The sequence below is a fragment of the Osmerus eperlanus genome, chromosome 24 (genome assembly GCF_963692335.1).
Source record: "Osmerus eperlanus chromosome 24, fOsmEpe2.1, whole genome shotgun sequence".
NCBI lineage: Eukaryota > Metazoa > Chordata > Actinopteri > Osmeriformes > Osmeridae > Osmerus > Osmerus eperlanus.
The window spans coordinates 566,785-590,350 of record NC_085041.1 but is presented as its reverse complement, the minus strand read 5'-3'; the positions used below and the strand labels follow the sequence as shown (position 1 = coordinate 590,350).

Genomic DNA, 23,566 nt, shown 5'->3' with positions numbered 1-23,566 from the left:
AGCGACACGGACTGGGAACCTTCCCACACTCACCAGGACAGACTAACCACACAGGAGAGGGAGAGCAGAATGTGTTCAGGTGAATCCTGCTTCTTCATTGCAGAGACTCGCCTGACACAGGGAGGGACGGGACCCAAACATTCTTGTGGTTTATAATCATATAATAAGTTCACAAATCATTTTAGACTTTTCCCTTTTCAAAGATAACATACCAGTTCCCAGCAAAGCGGTTTTATAGCATCCTGATGTGTTTCACATCCAGTAGTTTTGTGCAATAATCTACTGTATGAAACACCATCGCAGTTTGCTGGAGACTGGGGTCGAAGGTCACACTGTCACCCGTGACAACCTAACCTCCTCAGAGAAGGTTATTAACGATGCAAACCGGGTTCTGGAACATGAAAAATCACAAGACATTGTGGTCACTCCAAAGGGCCAAAGCTAGGACTGGGAAGATATTTATAGTGTCCACTTGAAGACAGATTGCTCCACAGAATAAACTCATCATAAAACGTTTTATTTGGTAGATTACTTTATTGTGAAAATGTTTTTCAATGTGCTCATATACAAATATATGTGGGATACCAAAATAATTTTTAAATCAAAAGCTAAAATATGATCCTGATGAGTAAAATCTCATTATCTGATGAGAGAAGCTCATGAATTCTCTCTTTTTATTAAAATAGATCCCTACCTTTATATCTATATTTTGATAAAATGATTAAAGTTACATATTTTCAACATAATCCTGATAATATTACACTCAACATCCTGAGAACAGGATCAGAACCCTGAAATCAAACCAGGAAATGTTTCCAACCCTCACGTTGAGGTCAGTTAGCCCCACTCACTCATTCTGTGGCTTGTTGAGAAAATCCTGAAAGCAGTTTGGCACTTCAGTTGGACTCATGAACAAAACCTTTATTGTTTGTTGTTGTTCAGTTGTCCTGTGGATTAACAAAATCCAAATGTGTGTGTGAAGGTACAAGAGTGTGTCTGAACGTGTGTTCTTCGGGTGTACTGTGCTCATGTAACCTTCTAAACCCCATGCAGACCGGAAGCAAGAACATAAACGTTTCTTACAAGGTGATCAACTAACTATGAATAAACATTCAGCAAACTATCATCTAACCCTGAAGATAACATTATGCAGTTGTTGCCTGTCAACAGAGTTCCAGGTGATATGGGATAGGGAGTCAGGTGGCTGAGCGGTTAGAGAATCGGGCTAGTAATCAGAAGTCGCTGGCTCAATTCCTGGCTGTGTCAAATGACGTTGTGTCCTTGGGCAAGGCACTTCACCCTACATGCCTCTGGGAGAATGTCCCTGTACTTACTGTAAGTCGCTCTGGATAAGAGCGTCTGCTAAATGACAATGTAAATGTAAATGATATAGTATTATTATAAAGTAAAACAGGCCTGCAGAGTGAGACCTGAAAATCTAAACTGAGGATTTCTGAGTTTGGTCAAATCACATTTTCTACCCATGATTCTTTGCGTTTTCACGCAAGTAAAAAAACACTCATGGACAAAACATGGCATGTTTTCCATTCATGAGGTTTTGGTCACAGTGTCAGCCTATCAGGAGGCTCGTCTAGGGGCCTGGTCACAATCATCCAATCATGTCACAGCATCTGGCTCACGTAGGCCTGCCTCCTCCTCATCTCCTGATCCAGCTGTTCCTTCAGAGTCAACACCTGGGAGACACACACACACACACATCAGTCAGACCTAGACCTGTCCCTGACCCCCAAACCCCTCTGCCAGACCCCCAGACCCTCACCTGCTCCTCCAGGCAGAGGACCCTCTGGTGGTGGGCTCTCTCCCTGACCCTCACCTGCTCCTCCAGGCAGAGGACCCTCTGGTGGTGGGCTCTCTCCCTGACCCTCACCTGCTCCTCCAGGCAGAGGACCCTCTGGTGGTGGGCTCTCTCCCAGACCCTCACCTGCTCCTCCAGGCAGAGGACCCTCTGGTGGTGGGCTCTCTCCCAGACCCTCACCTGCTCCTCCAGGCAGAGGACCCTCTGGTGGTGGGCTCTCTCCCTGACCCTCACCTGCTCCTCCAGGCAGAGGACCCTCTGGTGGTGGGCTCTCTCCCGGGCCTCCAGAGCACGCTCCGCCTGCAGCTGGCTCCCTCTCAGCCGCTCCGCCTCCAGGATCAGCTCCTGGCGGTGACGCGTGCTCACCTCCAGGTGGCGCTGTGAGTGAGCACGCTCCAGCTGGGACACCTGGGCCTGGAACAGACACATACACTGGTTGGTCCTGGAGGGGTGTACCCTGCCTCACCTGCAGGCTGCCTCACCTGCAGGCTGGTCACCTCCACCCCCTCCCTCCTCACCTGCAGGCTGGTCACCTCCACCCCCTCCCTCCTCACCTGCAGGCTGGTCACCTCCACCCCCTCCCTCCTCACCTGCAGGCTGGTCACCTCCACCCCCTCCCTCCTCACCTGCAGGCTGGTCACCTCCAGGGCCCGCTCCCTCAGCTCCTGCTCCAGCTGCTCTCTCTCCCGGGACCCCAGCACTGCCTCCTCCTCCCTCCTCAACCTCTCCAGCTCCACCTGAGCTCAGGAGGGACACACACACACACACACAGACAGACAGACACACACACACACACAGACAGACAGACAGACAGACAGACAGACACACACACACACACACGCACACACACACACACACACACACACACACACACACACACACACACACACACACAGACACACACACACAGGCACACAGGCACACACACACACGGATGGCTTTACCATGAGTCCCCGTCTCTTGTCATGTGACCTGCTGTAATGCGTCTAGCAGAAGAGCCCTGTGTTTTCTAACAGCATCTGCTTGTTCCCATCAGTTCTGGATCATTCTACGTGTTGTGTACCGGCGTGGCCGTAGAGGGCTGTGTTGGTGCAGCCTGGAGGCTTGTGTTCAGGCCCAGTGGAGATCACACAGACCCCCTTCTCTCCAGCCCCCACCCACAGTATGGCTTAGATAAGGAATTCCTCCCCTGCTCATTTAGCATTTCAATAAAGCAGATTATCTGTTACCCACAGTGACGTACTGTGGGAAATCCGAACCTGCAAACTGCATGAGGCGCTCTAACCACTAAGCTGGCCCTGTAAGCTGGCCCACCTTCTCCAGGGTGTTCCTGAGGGAGGCCTTGTCCCGGGTCAGGCAGGCCAGCAGCCCCTCCAGCCCCTCCTTCTCCCCCTGCAGCCGGGCCAGGGAGCTGTGTAGGGCTTCCAGCCTCTCCTGGAACTGCTGCTGGGAGCCGGCCTGGGTCTGCAGATCTGCCTCCTGCCTCTGCTTCAGAGCCTGGGGGGCGGGGGAGGGGGGTGAGGGGGGTGAGGGGGGGCATGGAGATGTGGATAAGTGCCTATCAGCAATTTCCAGCTCATGGAGATCAAGCACACCCGTGCGTTTTATCTGCCTTACAGTTGGCACTTCTAGGACCAATCCATCGGATAAGACACAAGACAATGCTCTACTGGTGTCATTGTGGTAGTAGAAAGGCAAATCAAGCGCACCCTAAGGGACCCGGTGGTGCCCTACCTCCCTCAGGGTCCAGCTCTGCTTCTCCAGCTCAGATGCCCTCAGCTCCGCGTCCTCCTGGGCCCGCTGCAAGCACTGAGCACACTCCGTCAGTGCACGGCTCTGCCTCTTACTCTCAGAGAGAGCCTCGCACGTCTGGTCCAGATGTTCCTGAGAAGGAACCACACACAGGTTCTCTCAGAGAGCAGGGATTAGGAACCACACACATGTTCCCTGACCTCAGGGAGCAGGGATGAGGAACCACACATGTTCCCTGACCTCAGGGAGCAGGGACTCTGGCAGGGTCTGGGGGAAGGTAACAGGGTGTCCAGGTATCAGAGGCTGGATTCAGTCAGGCCGTTTCTACTTGTGTTCCTCTCCCCTGAGTCCACCTCCCATCTTGCTTTCATCTGGCCATTTTCTCTCTCTCCCTCTTTCTCAAACTCCCCCTCGCTCTCCATCTCTCACTCCTTCTCTAACTTCCCCTCTCTCCTTCTCTTTTTTTCCTGTCAGTTCAGAGATGTGGACCCACCTCTCCCTCCCTCCCTCCCTCCCTCCCTCCTCTCCCTCCATCCCTCCCTCCCTCTCCCTCCCTCCATCCCTCCTCTCCCTCCCTCCCTCCCTCCCTCCCCTCCCTCCCTCCCTCCCTCCCTCCCTCCCTCCTCTATCTCCCTCCCTCCCCCTTGCTGGCATGGCCTGACAGGTCTTGAGCAGAGTAAAGCAGATTTATACGGAGCATGCAGTGTTTGTGTTTATGCAGTGTCTTTAAAGCGCAGCCGCAAACTAAAACCCTAAACGCTCTCCAGAGAAGCTCACGGAACATTAATGAGCCCGAGCATTTTATTGCATAGTCATCGAGGTCCTTGAGGGAAACAGCCAGAGCAAAGGTAAATACAAAAACAAAATCCTCAACTGAAAAGGTTACATAGCTGCACCGTAAATCAAAATACAGCCACAGAGTTTCTACGCCGTGTTGAAGTTTCAGTCCATCCACGGTTGGGTTGGTCTCAGTTTCCCTTGGCCCTAATCTGTCTGTACAGGGTGTATAGTTGATGCCCAGTCTACAGTGTAGAGCACCTTAACCATCCTGACTTCTGCTAGAAAGATGTGTTTAGCTGTAGGTTAGGGTTAGGTGTACCTGTTGGGGTTAGGTGTAGCTGTTAGGGTTAGGTGTAGCTGGTGGGTTTAGGTGTAGCTGGTGGGTTTAGGTGTAGCTGGTGGATGTAGGTGTAGCTGTTAGGGTTAGGTGTAGCTGGTGGGCTTAGGTGTAGCTGTTAGGGTTAGGTGTAGCTGTTAGGTTTAGGTGTAGCTGGTGGGTTTAGGTGTAGCTGTTAGGGTTAGGTGTAGCTGTTAGGTTTAGGTGTAGCTGGTGGGCTTAGGTGTAGCTGTTAGGTTTAGGTGTAGCTGTTAGGGTTAGGTGTAGCTGTTAGGGTTAGGTGTAGCTGGTGGGGTTAGGTGTAGCTGGTGGGGTTAGGTGTAGCTGGTGGGGTTAGGTGTAGCTGGTGGGGTTAGGTGTAGCTGGTGGGGTTAGGTGTAGCTGGTGGGGTTAGGTGTAGCTGTTAGGGTTAGGTGTAGCTGGTGGGGTTAGGTGTAGCTGGTGGGGTTAGGTGTAGCTGGTGGGGTTAGGTGTAGCTGGTGGGGTTAGGTGTAGCTGTTAGGGTTAGGTGTAGCTGGTGGGGTTAGGTGTAGCTGTAATACCACTACTATTACTGCTCCAGTACTCCTTACTGCTACAGTGCTCCAGTCCGGTTGTACCTGCATGTCTCTGCGGTCCTGCTCGCTGGCGGCCAGGGCCCGGGTCAGCTCGGCGCTGCTCTCCTGCAGGGCGGCGGCGGTACTGCTGCTGTCACTGAGCGAGGAGGACAAGCCCTGCAGCTGTTCCCTGAGCTGGCTCACCTGGAGCTCTGCCCGTGCCAGCGCCGCCGTCGCCCGCTCCTCCGCCCCCCTCAGCCCGGCCGCCCGGCCCTCGCTGTCCCCCAGCGCCCTGCGCAGCTCCGCCAGCCTCTCCTGTGCCACCCCCAGCTCCGCCCCCAGCTCGGAGGCCCTCAGGCGGGCGCGGTGCAGCTCCCCCTCCAGGGTGCGCTGGGAGAGCTCCAGGCGGGAGGCGCGCCCCTCTGCCGCCTCCAGGGAGGTCTGTAGTGTCCGGCGCTCTGCCTGCCAGCGAGCCTCTGCAGCCTGCAGGCGCTCCAGCTTCTCCTGGGGAGAGGACACCTCATCATCCCAGGACTACATAGTGTTGGGTGGGCTGTACTATAACAGTAATGAGCTGGAGAACAGAGGTTCTCATCATGTCTCTCACCTGTTGAGTTGTGCAGTTAGCCTCGGTTGTCTGCAGACTGGACCTCAGTTTGGTAATTTCCTCCCCAAGGCTCTTCCTGTCTCTGTCCCCACGGCGTGTCACTTCCTGCTGCAGGGACAGGCTGCTCTGAGCTTCCTGCAGCCTCTCTTCCACCTGCCTCTTCCCTGGAGAGAACACACCACCACTTAGGAAGGGGATAGCTCGGCGGTTAAAGTGCTTGACTGCAGATCAAAAGCTTTCAGGTTCGAATTCCCCCTTGTACTGTACATTGCTGTGGTGAATGTAAACATGGTGACTCCTCTCACCGTGGTCCTGCTCCAGGAGCTTCTTCTGGAGCAGCTGCAGCTCAGAGCCAGAGCGGTCCTGCTCAGCCTGCAGGTCTGACACCTTCTGGGTCACCCTGGACAGCTGGGCCCTGGCTTCCTCCTGCACACAAACAGTATTACACATATCAGATGTAGGAGAACATATATCTAACATATAGCTATACCATCTACAGTAAATAAGGCTAATTACTGAAGTGTCACTGGTTGTCAACAGTGACCGTACCCTGTCTCTCTGCGTGTCCCTCAGGTCCTGCTGGAAGTCCTGGAGAGCCCCCTGCACCGTCTCCACGTCCAGCTCCCTGTGCTCTCCCTGGGGGCCCCCGGGGGACCGGGCCCCCCCCAGGCCCCCACACTCATCCTCCCCGCCTGCACACAGAGACAACCAGAACGTAAACACCACCACCAAATACACTGATTTGCCTCACAGATAGCTCTAGCATTGTATAGCTTAGTGTGTTATAGCTTAGCATAGCATAGCATGGTATTTTGTATCAAAGCATAGCATAGCATAGCATAGCATAGCATAGCATAGCATAGCATAGAGATGTCCTACCCTTCCCTGGCGACCTCCGGGGAGAGGGGCTCCGTCCCAGGCCCAGAGTGCGTCGCAGGGCGGAGGCCAGCCCGGCCAGCCTGTGCTCCAGGTCCCTGCGGCCTCCATCAGCCTGGCCCAGCTGCTCCTTTAGGCCCCGCGCCCGGCCCTCCGCTCGCCCGGCCCGCTGGGTCAGCTCCTCCAGGCGTGCCCGCCCGTCCTCCAGCGCCTCCTGCAGCCGGGAGGCGTGCTCGCGATGCCTCTGTTCACTCTGCTGCAGCTCTGCCTCTCTCTCCCGCTGCGCCTCCCTCGCCTGACGCTCCGCCTCCTCCAGCTCCGACATGCGCCGCTGCAGCCCCCCCGCCTGAGGGCAGAGGTCAGAGGTCGTACTGTTTGAAGCTCTATCTCACTCAGGGTAACGTTAGTAGATGTTTTGAACCTTTCGAAAGTTTTTTTCTAAAACACTTTTTCAAGCTTTTGTAAAGTTTTTTTCTCAAATATCTTTTCAAGCTTTTTAAAAATATATTTTTTAAATATGTAGCTTCGTAGACTAGCTTACAACTTATGTTGTGCGTGATAGGCAAGAAATGAAAAAAGGCGTGCAATGACAATAAATAATATTGATCATGCCACCAGAAAAATCTACTTACGAAGTAACAAAGTATTCTCATTTCTCACTTCTCATTTCTGCACGCTAGCTTATCCTCTTCCTTGTTCAGGGTCAGGGCTAGCAGTTTGTTATCCTAGCTCAGCCTCTGCCTCATTGAGGGCTGCCTCTCTGCCAGCCTCTGCCTCATTGAGGGCTGCCTCTCTGCCAGCCTCTGCCTCCTTGAGGGCTGCCTCTCTGCCAGCCTCTGCCTCATTGAGGTCTGCCTCTCTGCCATCCTCTACCTCATTGAGGGCTGCCTCTCTGCCAGCCTCTACCTCATTGAGGGCTGCCTCTCTGCCAGCCTCTACCTCATTGAGGTCTGCCTCTCTGCCATCCTCTACCTCATTGAGGGCTGCCTCTCTGCCAGCCTCTACCTCATTGAGGTCTGCCTCTCTGCCAGCCTCTACCTCATTGAGGGCTGCCTCTCTGCCAGCCTCTACCTCATTGAGGTCTGCCTCTCTGCCATCCTCTACCTCATTGAGGGCTGCCTCTCTGCCAGCCTCTACCTCATTGAGGGCTGCCTCTCTGCCAGCCTCTACCTCATTGAGGGCTGCCTCTCTGCCAGCCTCTGCCTCCAGGACCCTCTGCTTGAGGGCGAAGGCCTCTCGTCGTGCCTCCTCCTCCCTCTGCTCCTCCTGGGATACCCTGGCCTGCCGCTCCTTCTCCTCCTGGCTCCTCTGGCTGCTCTCCGCCTCCAGGCTCTTCACCTGAGGAAGCGTCATGGTGTTTCACACAAGTCATTTAGACATCATGTCTCATTTCAGGTTTGACCGGCTGTGTTTGTGCCTTGGTTGTTTTTAGTTTCCAGTATTAGAAGTGTGTGACTGGTGCAGCTGTTTGACTCCAGTACGCAGTAGCTGCACACACACACACACACACACACACCTGTCTGCGCTGCTCCTGCAGCTGCCTGCGAGCCTGCAGTCTGGACTTCTCCAGCTCCCTCATGGTGCTCCTCAGGGAGCAGACCTCCTGCTGCAGGGAGCTCCTGACCTCCTCCAGCACCTGCAGCCTCTGCTCCCGCTCCTCCACACCACGACGCAGGCTAGAGGAGGAGGAGGAGGAGAGGAGAGGGGGGGAGAGGGGGGGAGAAGGAGGAGGAGGAGGAGAGGAGAGGAGAGGGGGGGAGAGGGGGGGAGGAGGAGGAGGAGGAGGAGAGGAGAGGAGAGGGGGGGAGAGGGGGGGAGGAGGAGGAGGAGGAGGAGGAGAGGAGAGGAGAGGGGGGGAGAGGGGGGGAGGAGGAGGAGGAGGAGAGGAGAGGAGAGGAGAGGGGGGGAGGAGGAGGAGAGGAGAGGAGAGGGGGGGAGGAGGAGGAGAGGGGGGAGGAGAGGAAAGGAAAGGGGGGGAGGAGAGGGAGTGAGGAGGAGAGGAGAGGAGAGGGGAGGGAAGGGGGTGAAAGGAAGAATAGTAAGATATGATGGGAATGCTGTTGCTCTTGACAACATGTCAGAACAGGAGCAGTGGCACCCGTCACGTTTCTCCACACATCTTAAAGTGACACTTTCCTTTATCAGACACTTTGATCCAAAGCAACATACTGGGGGGTGGATTCGAACCTGCAACCCCTTGACCTGCAGTCCAACGCTCCACCACTGAGGTACATCCTACCTGTTGTTGTCGCTCTCCGCCTTCCTGACGGCGGCGCGGAGCTCCAGGGTGGAGGTCTGGAGGGCCTCGCTGTGGCGGGACTCGTCCCCCAGCTGCCTGCGCAGGTCCTGGGCTTCCTGCCCCTGCCGCTCCCTGTCCTGGACACCCTTCCTCAGCTCCCTGTGGGCCTCCACCAGCCCCCGCCGCCCCGCCTCACGTGCCTCCTCCGCCCCCGCCAGCGCCCGCCGCAGAGCCCCCACCTGGGGGGGGGGGGGGGGGGGAGGACACAGGGGACAAAAAAATCCATAGAATCTTAAACAACGTATGTATTGTACAGAGACAAACAGCCTGCAGTATGGCCACTTCTGTTTCCTGTTTCATGAGCAACACCAAAACCCAGCACCACCCTCCTGGCTGAGAAGCTCTGAGAAGCTCTGAGAAGCAGGGACTGTGTGTGTGTGTGGGGGGGGGGAGGGCTGGCCGGCATGAGAGTGAAGGAGGGAGGCTTATTATGTTCATAGGCCACACAAGATGTTTTCTTCTCATAAATTCTAATGTGAGAAAAAATAATCCAGTCCTGTTCCAGCCCATCATACGTTATTTTATCTGTTTTTGGCCACGGAGCTGACCAGGGGAGCAGGAGGGCCTGGGGGAGGCCTGGGGGAGGCCTGGGGGAGGGGGGTGTGGGCCTGGGGGAGGCCTGGGGGAGGGGGGTGTGTGCCTGGGGGAGGCCTGGGGGAGGGGGGTGTGGGCCTGGGGGAGGCCTGGGGGAGGGGGGTGTGTGCCTGGGGGAGGCCTGGGGGAGGGGGGTGTGGGCCTGGGGGAGGCCTGGGGGAGGGGGGTGTGTGCCTGGGGGAGGCCTGGGGGAGGGGGGGTGTGGGCCTGGGGGAGGCCTGGGGGAGGGGGCCAGGCTGCGCCAGGCAAAGCAGAGCCAGAGAGCCAGAGAGCCAGAGAGCCAGAGAGCCAGAGAGAGGTGTTCTCCCAGAGAGAGCTGTCCCATCCCAGAGGAGCCTCTGGGAGAACACCTCCCTCTGGCTCATTTACTCTCGGGGTTAAACTCAAACTTTGATTTCATATTACCAAGGTCGCTCTCTCACCCTCCTTCACTTCCCCAGCGCCTCTCCCTCCCTCAATCACTCCCTCCCCCGCCCTGTCACCCCCCCTTCCCCCCTCCCCCGCCCTGTCCCCCCTTCTCCCCCCCCCCCCCCGGTCTGTCAGAGTCTCCGTCCTGCTCTGCATCTGTCATGAGAACCTGAGCTGGGATTATTCACACCATCAAACGAGGGAGAGGAGAGAGGAGGGCGGGAGGGCGCTGGGAGGGAGGTTGACAGTGTCCTCTGCCTAATGTCCCCCTTCACCCCCCTCACCCCTCCCCCCCCCACTCCCTGAGACAGCACTCTGTCTTTATAGTCTTTATACAATAGGCTACGTGCTGTGGGTCATACAACTCCATGTAGGCATAGGCTACTTCTCAACTTCGATGATTAACTTCGTGTCGTCAATCTTCCCAAATTTCTCCGTTGGTTTATGATGTAGCCTATGGGTTTCAGTATAGCCAGCAAGGAGGCCATTGATGTGTCAAGTGAATTTGGTGACATTGTGCAAGTGTAACAGTGACGTTATTTAATATTTTTGTTGTATCGCTGTTCGGCTTTGCACTTTGCAGACTTCACCGGCTGCGCGTAGAAAGCATTGTAATTTGTTCAGCTCGGAGGAAGGCTCGTTTTCATGAAAACGAGGTTGTAGCTCGATGGCTATATCACTACGGTTGGAAAGAGGTGGCGTTTGTGTTTTAACAACGTTCTTGTAATTAATTATTGCTTCGAGTTTGAATCTCTTTCCAACTTTAACTAGCCAATATTTCCTCCCCATATCATTACAGAAGCAAAGTTGCCCCTCTTGTTTTTTATTTTCCAATCTAAAGCAGCAAACGGGCTGGGGTATTCGCCTCGGTTAAAAGTATGCTCTGCCTTCCTTTTACAGCGACTTCCGGAAAAAACGGAAGGTTGTCTTCTCTCCCCCCTTGTCTTTTTCTCTCTCCCACCTTCTCTCTCTTTCTCTCCCCCCACCTCTCTCGCTCTCTCCCCTCCTTTCTCGCTCCCTCCCAGAGGGAGAGAGAGAGGGGGGAGGGAGAGAGAGAGAGATGGGGGAGAGAGAGAGAGAGAGGGGGGAGGGAGAGAGAGGGAGAGGGGGGAGGGAGAGAGAGAGAGAGGGGGGAGGGAGAGAGAGGGAGAGGGGGAGGGAGTGAGTGAGAGAGGGGGGAGGGAGAGAGAGTGAGAGGGGGGAGGGAGTGAGTGAGAGACTGCTGACCAGTTGTTTTTAGGAGAGGGTACTGAAGAAGTGTGTGTGTGTGTGTGCCTGGTGTTGTGCTGAAGCTAGTAAAGTGTTTCTGTCTCAGCCAACATCAACAGCAGCTTCAGTAAATCACTCCTGTACAGCTGCAGCTAATTGGTACCAACTTCCAACCTCACCTACACCCCCCCTACGCGTCACGCCAACCCAAACATCCAGTTAGTTCCCCAACATGCTGCCTCCTTCCCCCTCCGCGAACACAACTGACCACACGTTCAGAAAAACCTTCCTGTCCAACATGGACAGTGTGTGTGTGTGAGCAGCACCTCCTGGTGAGCCTGGTCTCTCTGCTGGCTGGTCTCTCTGAGCTGCTCTCCCAGGCTGCGCTGCTCTCTCTCCTGAGAGCTCAGGCTCTCCTCGAACCCACAGCGCAGAGCCCTCAGCTCCGACTGCAGGCTGCAGATAGTGTCCTGGGGGGAGAGAGAAAGAAAATGAGACAGATAGAAAGAGAGAGTTCAGTGTGTGTGTGTTAGAGTGTGTGTGAGAGTGTGTGTGAGAGTGTGTGTGAGAGTGTGTGTGTGTGTGTGTTAGAGTGTGTGTGTGTGTGTTTGAGAGTGTGTGTGCGTGTGAGTGTGTGTGTGTGTGAGTGTGTGTGTGTGTGTGTGAGAGTGTGTGTGTGTGTTAGAGTGTGTGTGTGTGTTAGAGTGTGTGTGTGTGTGTGTGTGTGTGTGAGAGTGTGTGTGTGAGTGTGTGAGTGTGTGTGTGTGTGTCTCTACTTTGTCGCGCTCCTGTGCGCTCTGGGCGTCTCTTCGTACACGCTCCGTCTCCATGGCACTGGTTGCTAGGTCGTGCTGCAAGGTTGCCAGGCGCTCTGCCAGAGATGCCATCTCCTCTTCCTTCTGGGACAGAGCCTGCACACACACACATTGATACTAACACACACTAATACCTACACATACACTGTTGTCAGTATACACCTTGATACACACACACACCTGCTGTTTGCTGGTCTCTGCCTGCAGCAGGCTGGTGCTGCAGAGGATGTGAGCTGCGTTCAGTTGCTCCTGCAGCTGCTGGGCCTGAGAGCGACTCTGCTGCAGTCGAGCCTCACTCTCCTCACACCTCACACTGTGTACCTGCTGCTGCTGGGCCTGGGCAGCGCCCTGCTGCTCCTGCACACACACACACACAAACACACACACTGTCTCAGTACAGCCCCAGTACAGCCTCAGTACAGCCCCAGTACAGCCCCAGTACAGCCTCAGTACAGCCTCAGTACAGCCTCAGTACAGCCTCAGTACAGCCCCAGTACAGCCTCAGTACAGCCCCAGTACAGCCCCAGCACAGCCCCAGCACAGCCCCAGCACAGCCCCAGCACAGCCCCAGCACAGCCCCAGCACAGCCCCAGCACAGCCTAGTACCTTGTCCCTCTGGGCAGCTTCCAGCTGCTGGGCGTGTTTGAGCTCCAGAGCAGCCAGGGCCTGCTGGGAGCTGCTCTCCACCTGGGCCAGCCTCTCCTGCAGCTGGGCCCGCTCCTGCTCCGCCCTGCTCTCCACCCTCTGGAGCTCCACACGCAGTCCACCCCCCTCACCTGCATACACACACACACACACACACACGCAGGTCATGGAGGTCTGCTCTCAGGTGCTCAGGATGTTCATGCACTGTGTTCTCAGCTGTGTGTGAGAGAGTGTGTGTGTGTGTGTGTGTGTGTGTGTGTGTGTGTGTGTGTGTGTGTGTGTGGTGGTGGGGGGGGGTACTCACGCATCAGCATCTCGTTGGCCTGCACCAGGCTGCGTCTCTCCCCCTCCAGACCAGCTCGCTCCCCCTCCAGAGAGGAGGTCACCTCCTGGCCCTCAAACAGAGCTGTCTCCAGGGAGTCCTTCTCTGCCCTGGAAGGGAGGAGAGGGGAGGGGAGAGGAGAGGAGGGGGAGGGGGGGAGATGAGAAGGGGAGAGGAGAGGAGGGGAGGGGGAGGGGGGGAGATGAGATGGGGAGAGGAGGGGGGGGGAGGGGGGGAGATGAGAAGGGGAGAGGAGGGGGGGAGGAGGGGGGGAGATGAGAAGGGGAGAGGAAGGGAGGGGGAGAGGAGAGGAGGGGAGGGGGAGGGGGGGAGATGAGGAAGGGAGAGGAAGGGAGGGGGAGAGGAGAGGAGGGGGGGGGGGGAGATGAGAAGGGGAGAGGAAGGGAGGGGGAGAGGAGAGGAGGGGGGGGGAGGGGGGGAGATGAGAAGGGGAGAGGGAGGTTTTGGCTTTGAACAGTTTTGAACTCTGGGAATCATCAGCAGTAAAGCTCAGTGGTTCATGGTTGGCCTGCACAGCAAACAAACCCTACCTGACCACTCAAGCTAACCCTGACCACTCTAACTAACCCTGACCACTCTAGCTAACCCTGACCACTCTAACTAACCCTGACCACTCTAACTAACCCTGACCACTCTAGCTAACCCTAACCACTCTAGCTAACCCTAACCACTCTAGCTAACCCTACATGACCCCAAGCTGTCCCCCCCGCCCCCTCCTCCCCCACCTGAGAGCAGCCAGCTCCTGGGTGAGTCCGCCGGCCTTGCGCTGGGCGGCGTGGAGCAGCACCTCCAGGCGGGCCCTCTCTCTGGTCAGCTGCTCCCCGTCCAGGGATGCTCTCTGCAGGGCCGCCGCCTGGCTCTCCTGCCCCCTGCTGGCCTGGTCCAGCTGCTCACCCTGCACCTGCAGCTGTCTGCTTACCTGCACACACACACACACACACAGACACACACACACACACACAGACACACACACACAGACACACACACACACACACAGACATACACACACAGACACACACACACACACACACACACACACAGACACACACACAGACACACACAGGCATACACACACAGACACACACACACACACACAGACACACACACAGACACACACACACAGACATACACACCCAAGCACACACACACATAAAAACATACACCCTACCTGAGTTTACATTGTCATGGAAACACAGCAGAGCAGCATTTAAAACTCTTATTTATGTCCCACTGTGGTCGCAGAAAACCATGACTCTGCCCTCTCTGGGTTCAGCCAATCAGGGCCAATGATACAGAGATCTCGATGATGGCTCCCTGAGATGAACGCTTTCTATAGCAGCATCATCAGATGGATACGACGTCAATCAAAGGCTCTCCTGGATTGAGTCAAGGTCCGCTGGCTGTTTATTATGGGCTGTCAGCTTGCAGGATGTTCCCATATTTCTCTGTAACTCTAGAAGTTTCCCTGCTGCGTCTAAAAGGCCATTTCCTGGCGTCCCATCATCACATATCCTGCCCAGCCTCTCTCACACGGCCTACTTCTACTATTACAGCGCAGCAACAGCACTGTTCGAAAAGCAATAATCGCACTAATTTGTTTTTTTGAAAACAAACTAGCTAAATATTAATACAGGCTGTCTTTCAGCCTGGCTTCGGGCTAATATCAAGGGGGCTGTATCACACCAATGTTATGGTGTGAATCTCTCCCAGTAAGAGGACATGAGAGTGAGAGGGATGAAGAGAGGGATGAAGAGAGGGATGGAGGGTGTCACAGGGATGGTTTCAGACGTGGCTTGCATGTTTTCACAGAAAAAGCTTTCTGAAGGGATTTGTCCAGTTGTTTAGAGTTGCTAAATTCAAGCTCAGAGAACAACATGGCTGTTGGCCGTTTTCACAGAACAAATAATAAAACAAAATTCCATCCATTCTTCAGAGGGAGGGGTCTGGACTAAGGCAGACAGGGGCGGATCCGGCCGTAAAATACCAGTCCCCTCTCTTTCTCTCGCCCTCCTCTCGGATGTTATCTGTGATGTGCGTTTCCTGCCTGACCCTGGAGCCAGGCCAGACCTCTCCTAGGTGTTGAGCATCATGGAACATGGATCCAATATCTCCTCTAGTGTTTAATGTGACAAGGAGGGCCGTCGAGTTGCTGGGAGCTGTTAATCACATACAGCAGGAACCACCCAGGGGGGAGGGTGGAGGGAGGGAGGATGAGTGAGGATGAGGAGGTGGTGACCTGTGCATGCAGCTCCAGGGTCTGGGCAGTGAGGGTGAGGAGGTGCTGACCTGTGCATGCAGCTCCAGGGTCTGGGCAGTGAGGGTGAGGAGGTGCTGACCTGTGCATGCAGCTCCAGGGTCTGGGCAGTGAGGGTGAGGAGGTGCTGACCTGTGCATGCAGCTCCAGGGTCTGGGCAGTGAGGGTGAGGAGGTGCTGACCTGTGCATGCAGCTCCAGGGTCTGGGCAGTGAGGGTGAGGAGGTGGTGACCTGTGCATGCAGCTCCAGGGTCTGGGCAGTGAGGGTGAGGAGGTGCTGACCTGTGCATGCAGCTCCAGGGTCTGGGCAGTGAGGGTGAGGAGGTGCTGACCTGTGCATGCAGCTCCAGGGTCTGGGCAGTGAGGGTGAGGAGGTGCTGACCTGTGCATGCAGCTCCAGGGTCTGGGCAGTGAGGGTGAGGAGGTGCTGACCTGTGCATGCAGCTCCAGGGTCTGGGCAGTGAGGGTGAGGAGGTGCTGACCTGTGCATGCAGCTCCAGGGTCTGGGCTTGCTGTCTCTGCAGCAGCAGCAACTCCTCCTGCAGCCTCTGGCGCTCCTGCAGCAGGTTGCCGTGGGAATCCTCCAGCGCGCGGCGCTCCGCCCCCAGGTCGTCCAGCTCCTGCTGCAGACGCAGTCCCGCCTCCCTGGCCGACGCCCGTTCTAGCTCCGCCTCTCTGCGCCGCTCGCTAAGCTCCGCCTTTTCCCCCTCCGCCTGGAGAGAGAGAATATGATTGGGTTACTCTCCCCCCTGCCCGTGCCCCTACTCCACCCCTCTCCACTCTGACCTGCAGTAGGAGGCGGTTGAGCTCCACCTTGTCGCTGGCCAGGCCCTCGCTCAGGGCGGCCATCTTGGACAGGGAGTCTCTTAGGCCAGCCTCCTGGCTCTGCAGCCTGGCCACGTCCAGCTCCCACTCGGCATTCTGGGATTCCACCTGCAGGACACAGTAGAGGTGTGTGTGTGGTGAGTGTGTGTGGTTAGTGAGTGTGTGTGTGGTGAGTGTGTGTGTGGTGAGTGTGTGTGGTTAGTGAGTGTGTGTGTGGTGAGTGTGTGTGTGGTGAGTGTGTGTGTGGTGAGTGTGTGTGGTTAGTGAGTGTGTGTGTGGTGAGTGTGTGCGTGTGGTGAGTGTGTGTGTGGTGAGTGTGTGTGTGTTGTGAGTGTGTGTGGTGAGTGTGTGTGGTTAGTGAGTGTGTGTGTGGTGAGTGTGTGTGTGTGGTGAGTGTGTGTGTGGTGAGTGTGTGTGTGTGGTGAGTGTGTGTGTGGTGAGTGTGTGTGTGTGGTGAGTGTGTGTGGTTAGTGAGTGTGTGTGTGGTGAGTGTGTGTGTGTGGTGAGTGTGTGTGGTTAGTGAGTGTGTGTGTGTGGTGAGTGTGTGTGGTTAGTGAGTGTGTGTGGTGAGTGTGTGTGTGTGTGTGTGGTGAGTGTGTGTGGTTAGTGAGTGTGTGTGTGTGGTTAGTGAATGTGTGTGGTGAGTGTGTGTGTGTGGTGAGTGTGTGTGGTTAGTGAGTGTGTGGTGAGTGTGTGTGGTTAGTGAGTGTGTGTGTGTGGTTAGTGAATGTGTGTGGTGAGTGTGTGTGTGTGGTGAGTGTGTGTGGTTAGTGAGTGTGTGGTGAGTGTGTGTGGTTAGTGTGTGGTGAGTGTGTGTGGTTAGTGAGTGTGTGTGGTGAGGGAGAGTAGTGTGATGAGGTGTAATAATAATAATACATGTTATTTAAAGGCGCTTTTCTCGGCACTCAAGGACACCGTACAGGATATAAAATACATTTAAAAACAGCAAAAACAAAGAATACAACAACATTAAAAACAACAGAAGCAGGCGGCGTAATTGACATAAAATGGAATATGTAGAGGTGTAGTGAGGAGTGGGGGAGGTGGATGAGAGGAGCAGCAGGAAAGGATGATGAGGTAGAACAGGAGGAGGTGGATGAGAGGAGCAGCAGGAAAGGATGATGAGGTAGAACAGGAGGAGGTGGAGGAAGAGGAGCAGCAGGAAAGGATGATGAGGTAGAACAGGAGGAGGTGGAGGAAGAGGAGCAGCAGGAAAGGATGATGAGGTAGAACAGGAGGAGGTGGAGGAAGAGGAGCAGCAGGAAAGGATGATGAGGTAGAACAGGAGGAGGTGGAGGAAGAGGAGCAGCAGGAAAGGATGATGAGGTAGAACAGGAGGAGGTGGAGGAAGAGGAGCAGCAGGAAAGGATGATGAGGTAGAACAGGAGGAGGTGGAGGAAGAGGAGCAGCAGGAAAGGATGATGAGGTAGAACAGGAGGAGGTGGATGAGAGGAGCAGCAGGAAAGGATGATGAGGTAGAACAGGAGGAGGTGGAGGAAGAGGAGCAGCAGGAAAGGATGATGAGGTAGAACAGGAGGAGGTGGAGGAAGAGGAGCAGCAGGAAAGGATGATGAGGTAGAACAGGAGGAGGTGGATGAGAGGAGCAGCAGGAAAGGATGATGAGGTAGAACAGGAGGAGGTGGATGAGAGGAGCAGCAGGAAAGGATGATGAGGTAGAACAGGAGGAGGTGGAGGAAGAGGAGAGCAGCACCTTGCTGAGGGCCAGGGTGAGGCTGCTCTTGTCGTCCTGCAGCACCTCCTTCTGCAGGGTCACATGACCCAGAGCCTCCCTCAGGGTCACCAGGTCTCTCCTCAGCTCTGAGTGCTCTCCCTCCAGCACCTCCAGGCTCCTCTGGCTACACACACACACACACAGATACAGCCATGCATCTCTCTCCCTCATTCTCTCTTCTGTCTTTCTCTCTCCCCCCCCCCCCCACACACACACACACACACACCTTCACACAGATACAGCCATGCATCTCTCTCCCTCATTCTCTCTTCTGTCTTTCTCTCTCCCCCCACCCCCCCACACACACACACACCCACCTTCACATGCACTATTTATATAAACCGTCTCCCTAAGCGATCATGTCTCCCGCTCAGAGAGCCTCAGACACGCTGGGGTCCAGAGGTGGAGCCTCTCCCTGGGCCCCGGCCCTGAGGCAGCCTCGGCTGGGAGCCTCTCCCTGGGCCCCGGCCCTGAGGCAGCCTCGGCTGGGAGCCGACAGGGAACAGTCTCTCTCTCTGGCAGCACAGCCAGCTCTGTCATGTAAATCATTTCTATTTTAATGCAGTGTCATCTGGGCGCAGAGCAGCTCTGAAAATGACATGTGGTCCTGATCCGAACGCTAAATAAACACTGGAGAGAGGAGTGGTGAGGAGGGGTGAGGAGAGGAGGGGTGAGGAGAGGAGGGGAGAGAAGGACGTGGCTGGGGACTAGTGCTAGGGCTAGAGAAAGGCATGTTCCCTCTTTCGCTCCCCCAGGACGCTACCCTCTCCTCCCTGCTCCCTCCCCCAGGACGCTACCCTCTCCTCCCTGCTCCCTCCCCCAGGACGCTACCCTCTCCTCCCTGCTCCCTCCCCCAGGACGCTACCCTCTCCTCCCTGCTCCCTCCCCCAGGACGCTACCCTCTCCTCCCTGCTCCCTCCCCCAGGACGCTACCCTCTCTGGGCCTGGCTGCGCTGGAGATCCAGCTCCTCCTCCAGGTCCTGCCTCTGCTGCCTCAGCAGGTCTCTCTCTCTCTGGAGCTCCAGCTCTGCTCCCCGCGCCTCCTCCAGCTCTGCACCCCGCACCTCCGCGTCTCCCTGAAGCTCAGCCAGCCTCCGCTCCAGGCTGCCCTTCTCACTGTCCCCCAGACAACGAGAGGGAGAGAGGGAGGGGGGGGACAGAGAGAGAGACATGAAGATAAAGAGATCAAACACAATCCACAAACACACGCGTACACACACACACGCACACTCACCTGTGCAGGATGTCCAGGGTGGTGTGGTATCTCTGGCTGTCTCTCAGGCTCTCCTCCAGGGAGGTCTTCAGCCTCTGGGCCTCACTCTTCTGCTCCTGCAGCCTCTCCTCCAGCCTCCCCCTGGCCTCCTCGGCCTCTAGCAGCTGGGAGCGGAGGGAGCCAACCTCCTCCAGGGCCTCTGCCAGACGCCCATGCAGGTCCTGGTGTCACGGAGGAGGGGGGAGGTAGTATTAACGGAACAACCTCTATCAACACTGGATCTATGAGACTGGGTGTGTCTGACCTGTGTCTGGGTGTGGTGCTGGGCGAGGACTGTCTGGACAGCTGCCAGCGTGCTGCTTCTCAGGGGGGAGGAGGAGGGGGAGGAGGGGGAGGAGGGGGGGGGAGGAGGAGGGGGAGGAACCTTCACCACAAATCAACTGAGAAAATAAATATGGGGGGGGACAAAGTACACTGGTTAGGCACTTCTTTCTATTAAGATGTAAACAGATTAAGCCAGGTGTGTTCTGACCAGGTGTGTTCTGACCAGGTGTGTTCTGACCAGGTGTGTTTTACCTGGTTGATGTTGTGGAGGGTCTGCTGGAGGGTCTCCACCTCAGAGCGCAGGCAGGTCCTCTCCTCCCTGTCCTCCACCCTGCTCGCCTTCTACAGACACCCAGGTCAGAGGTCACACAGGTAGACAGCCAGGTCAGAGGTCAGACAGGTAGACAGCCAGGTCAGAGGTCACACAGGTAGACAGCCAGGTCAGAGGTCAGACAGGTAGACATGGGCCAGCCCTGACAAACACCAGACCACAGCAGTCTGGTGGGGGAGTTTATCAAGAGCTGGAGGTCCAGACTATAGGACTGCAGTCCTCACATAACCCCCCCCCACACACACACAGCTCCCCTAACCCCTCCCACCCCTGTGGTCTCACCATCCTGTCCAGGCTGGTTTCCATGGCAGCCAGGCTGGAGTCCTTCTGACTGTTCTGAGCTCTCAAATGCTTCACCATGTCAGTCAGCTCCAGGATCCTGCACACACACACACACACACACTGTGATTACAGTTGGAGGAAGCAGCCACGCTCCTGAAGGGAGACACAGTGGTGCCCAGTAAGGGGGTTCTCTGGGCAGCGGGGGGTCAGTCAGCACGGCAGCGGGGGGGCAGTCAGCACGGCACCGCAACTTCAAACGCTGATCCAGACCGGAGCAAACGCTGATCCAGACCGGAGCAAACGCTGATCCAGACGGGAGCAAACGCTGATCCAGACTGGAGCAAACGCTGATCCAGACTGGAGCAAACGCTGATCCAGACCGGAGCACATGGATTTGTTGGCGGCTGTATTGAGGAGCCTGTGAGGGCTTTTGGCTACAGAACACAGAAGGTGACAGTTTTTCGGGTGACAGAAAAGGCTGGACATGGTTCAGCTCGTTCGTGCGGTAGGGTGGGCCTGGTGTTTACATCTGTTAGCAGAGAGTATCATTATCAATCTTTCAATTATCAAGGGCCTTTTATACTGGCCATAGACAGGTAACTAGACTAGACAAAGATATTCATGTGGTAGTCTGTTATACTGGAAAGCAGGCATACAGACAGACAGGCAGGCAGGCAGACGGGAGCCGACCTGGAGTTGAGCTCTACTTTTTCCGCATCCCAGCGTCCCTGCAGCTGCATGGCCTCCTTCAGCTTGTCTCTCAGCTGGAGCTCCAGCCCTGAGGCCTCCGGGGCACCAGGGGCGCTGTGCTGTGCATGGCTGGCCTCCACACTCAAACAGGCAGCATGCAGTCGTCGTCTGGCGCTGACACACTCCCCGCGCACCTCCGACAGACTCCTGCAGAACACACACCAGGATCCTGCTGCTGTTGTTTTAACATAACACAACTAGGCCACAACTCACAACCAGGTCTGACATGTTTTCAGTTTTATGTTTGTGAGAGGTCCATCAGTTTATTTGGGGCCAGGGTTCTATGTTACTTAGACGCCTGTAACCATCACTCTCCCGATCTGGGCTCTTTGAACCTATGAATAGCCAGCAGGATGATGTCTGTGAGTCATCCTTATTACAGCAAACTGCTCGTCCACACTCACGGTGGGTCAACATGACACAAGCCAAGGCCTCAACACTGGCCTCCACCCTGATGGATGTCTCCAGACCAGAGGCACCTCATACCATCCGTCCCCAGGAGAGAAGGCTCCGAGTGGGGGGAGCAGGAAGACCCAGTGACCCCACTCCCCTTTGATCCAGGCAGGGATGTATGAGAGAAGGGGGAGGAGGGGGAGGGCTGGTGTAATCCTGGAGCCCCCGGAGGAGGCCCTGGTGGCCGGCCTCTCTTACCTGTCAGCAAAGGCCCTCAGCTGGGTGCAGCAGCTCCGGAGGGAGGCGGCCTGGCGCCACAGGGCCCTGACGCGGGCCTGCTCGCGTCCTAGCCGCGAGGCACTCGTCTGGGGGAGAGAGAGGGGCACAGGGGGGTCAGGGTGGAGGCGACGGAGGGGAACAGCAGGCGACACAGACACACTGAGGAGCTGCTGGGGAGTTGGAACACAGGAAACATGAAGACTCACACATACACATACCATACACATACACACATACATCACACACACATCACACATCACACATATACACACACATCCCACACAAACACACACACAGTAACACAAACAAACTATTGGCTTTCCCTGTATCAACAGATGTAGCCATTTACAGTGTGAATTCCTTCATCCTGCCAGATTATTTGCACCGTTTAAAAAAGCCCCCCTCATTTTTCAACGATCGGAATGTTTTCACAGGAAACAACAACTCCAAAATCATAACAAAGAAACGAACAGAGAATGAGCATGAATCGACAAGCCGGGTTATGAATGGATCTGTCTCGCCATGGAGCCTTTACAGGGGAAGTTGCTCAACCTGGGAGAGGAGGAGGAGGAGGAGGGAAGAGGGAAGAGGAAGAGCCAGCCCTGCGCTTTACCTTCACGGCCCGTCAGCCCTTTTTTCCCCCTCATTGGAGCAAGATCCTTCCTCCCCCTCCTCCCTCCCCCCTCCCCCCCCCCTCCTCCCCCCTCCTCTCTCACCTCCTGTTCTCGTCGCAGGCGTGCGTCCTTCTCCTCCAGGGCCTGCCTGTCCTGTTCCAGCCTCTCCTCCAGGGCTTGATGGGCAGCGCCCGCCTGTTCCAGCTGCTCCCTCAGCAGGCTGTTCACGCGGCCCAGCCCGGCACACCTGGAGGACACACACAGGCACGTCACACACAGACACACACAGGCACGTCACACGCAGACACACACAGGCACGTCACACGCAGACACACACAGGCACATCACACGCAGACACACACACGTCACACACAGACACACACAGGCACATCACACGCAGACACACACAGGCACGTCACACACACGTCACACATACAGACACACACACACACATTCCCCACATCCAAACTCCATCAATTGCGGGGCCACTATATCACTGGTACATTTACAGCCTTGTGAAGCCCAGACTCAGATGCGCTGTGCCAGCCTCGCTGACAGAGAGAGCCAGGGAGACACTTTTATAAAGTTCATGTCAACTCTGGAGTAATTTCTAACAGATTTTCCTGTAGTGTAATTTACAGAAATGTATGCATCACTCTCACACTGCACACCCCCCCTCTCTGCTGACTGCCCCTCCACAATCCCATCCTGGACACCTACCTCACAGTGTGTGTGTGTGTGTGGGGGGGGCTGTGTGTGTGTGTGTTGTGGGCTTCAAGTACCTGTTTACAAAAGGCAAAATAAACCTGAAACTGTGCCTCTAGTCAGGAGTGTTGTGTCCTGTGGTCCCCACTGTGCCTCTAGTCAGGAGTGTTGTGTCCTGTGGTCCCCACTGTGCCTCTAGTCAGGAGTGTTGTGTCCTGTGGTCCCCACGGTGACTCTAGTCAGGAGTGTTGTGTCCTGTGGTCCACACAGTGCCTCTAGTCAGGAGTGTTGTGTCCTGTGGTCCCCACTGTGCCTCTAGTCAGGAGTGTTGTGTCCTGTGGTCCCCACTGTGCCTCTAGTCAGGAGTGTTGTGTCCTGTGGTCCCCACGGTGCCTCTAGTCAGGAGTGTTGTGTCCTGTGGTCCCCACGGTGCCTCTAGTCAGGAGTGTTGTGTCCTGTGGTCCCCACGGTGCCTCTAGTCAGGAGTGTTGTGTCCTGTGGTCCCCACTGTGACTCTAGTCAGGAGTGTTGTGTCCTGTGGTCCACACAGTGCCGCTCCACCACCAGGCTGTCAAAGGAGCCTTGGCAGGCAGGAAGGCTAGTGGCAGGTTTAGAGACCCAGGTCTTCATGCATTGGGTGTGGGGGAGGTTATGACTGAGCTCTGAAGGAGACGCCAACAAGGACTCGATAATTAACTCCTCCTCCTCTTCCCAGTCCATGTGCTGGAAAACAGCCGGGAAAGCCGAGAGACCCGACGGGAATTCTCTTTCAACTCCAGCTTCTCAGAAACACTTCGACTTTGGCTTATTTTGTTGTTGTTTCTCACCGAGGGAGAATAAAGGGGGG

General features: G+C 55.8%; 1 protein-coding gene across 1 annotated transcript in view; it reads right to left on the bottom strand.

Annotated features, from left to right (window-relative positions):
* Positions 1 to 1,263: 1,263 nt before the first annotated feature.
* The window catches only part of crocc2 (ciliary rootlet coiled-coil, rootletin family member 2), a 30,396-nt gene continuing 8,093 nt past the window's right edge, over positions 1,264 to 23,566 (bottom strand). Inside the window, 31 exon segments of the mRNA XM_062450956.1 lie at positions 1,264 to 1,694; positions 2,051 to 2,230; positions 2,443 to 2,553; positions 3,131 to 3,313; positions 3,551 to 3,700; positions 5,285 to 5,725; positions 5,829 to 5,992; positions 6,134 to 6,254; positions 6,378 to 6,520; positions 6,708 to 7,050; positions 7,875 to 8,042; positions 8,221 to 8,380; positions 8,944 to 9,182; positions 11,541 to 11,684; positions 11,991 to 12,125; positions 12,210 to 12,386; positions 12,636 to 12,805; positions 12,979 to 13,106; positions 13,743 to 13,936; positions 15,754 to 15,984; positions 16,058 to 16,204; positions 17,808 to 17,952; positions 18,762 to 18,944; positions 19,063 to 19,262; positions 19,346 to 19,444; positions 19,446 to 19,481; positions 19,618 to 19,707; positions 19,979 to 20,075; positions 20,669 to 20,875; positions 21,380 to 21,486; positions 22,117 to 22,261. Coding sequence (XP_062306940.1) covers positions 1,623 to 1,694; positions 2,051 to 2,230; positions 2,443 to 2,553; positions 3,131 to 3,313; positions 3,551 to 3,700; positions 5,285 to 5,725; positions 5,829 to 5,992; positions 6,134 to 6,254; positions 6,378 to 6,520; positions 6,708 to 7,050; positions 7,875 to 8,042; positions 8,221 to 8,380; positions 8,944 to 9,182; positions 11,541 to 11,684; positions 11,991 to 12,125; positions 12,210 to 12,386; positions 12,636 to 12,805; positions 12,979 to 13,106; positions 13,743 to 13,936; positions 15,754 to 15,984; positions 16,058 to 16,204; positions 17,808 to 17,952; positions 18,762 to 18,944; positions 19,063 to 19,262; positions 19,346 to 19,444; positions 19,446 to 19,481; positions 19,618 to 19,707; positions 19,979 to 20,075; positions 20,669 to 20,875; positions 21,380 to 21,486; positions 22,117 to 22,261 — 5,110 coding nt within the window. The 3' untranslated portion in view covers positions 1,264 to 1,622.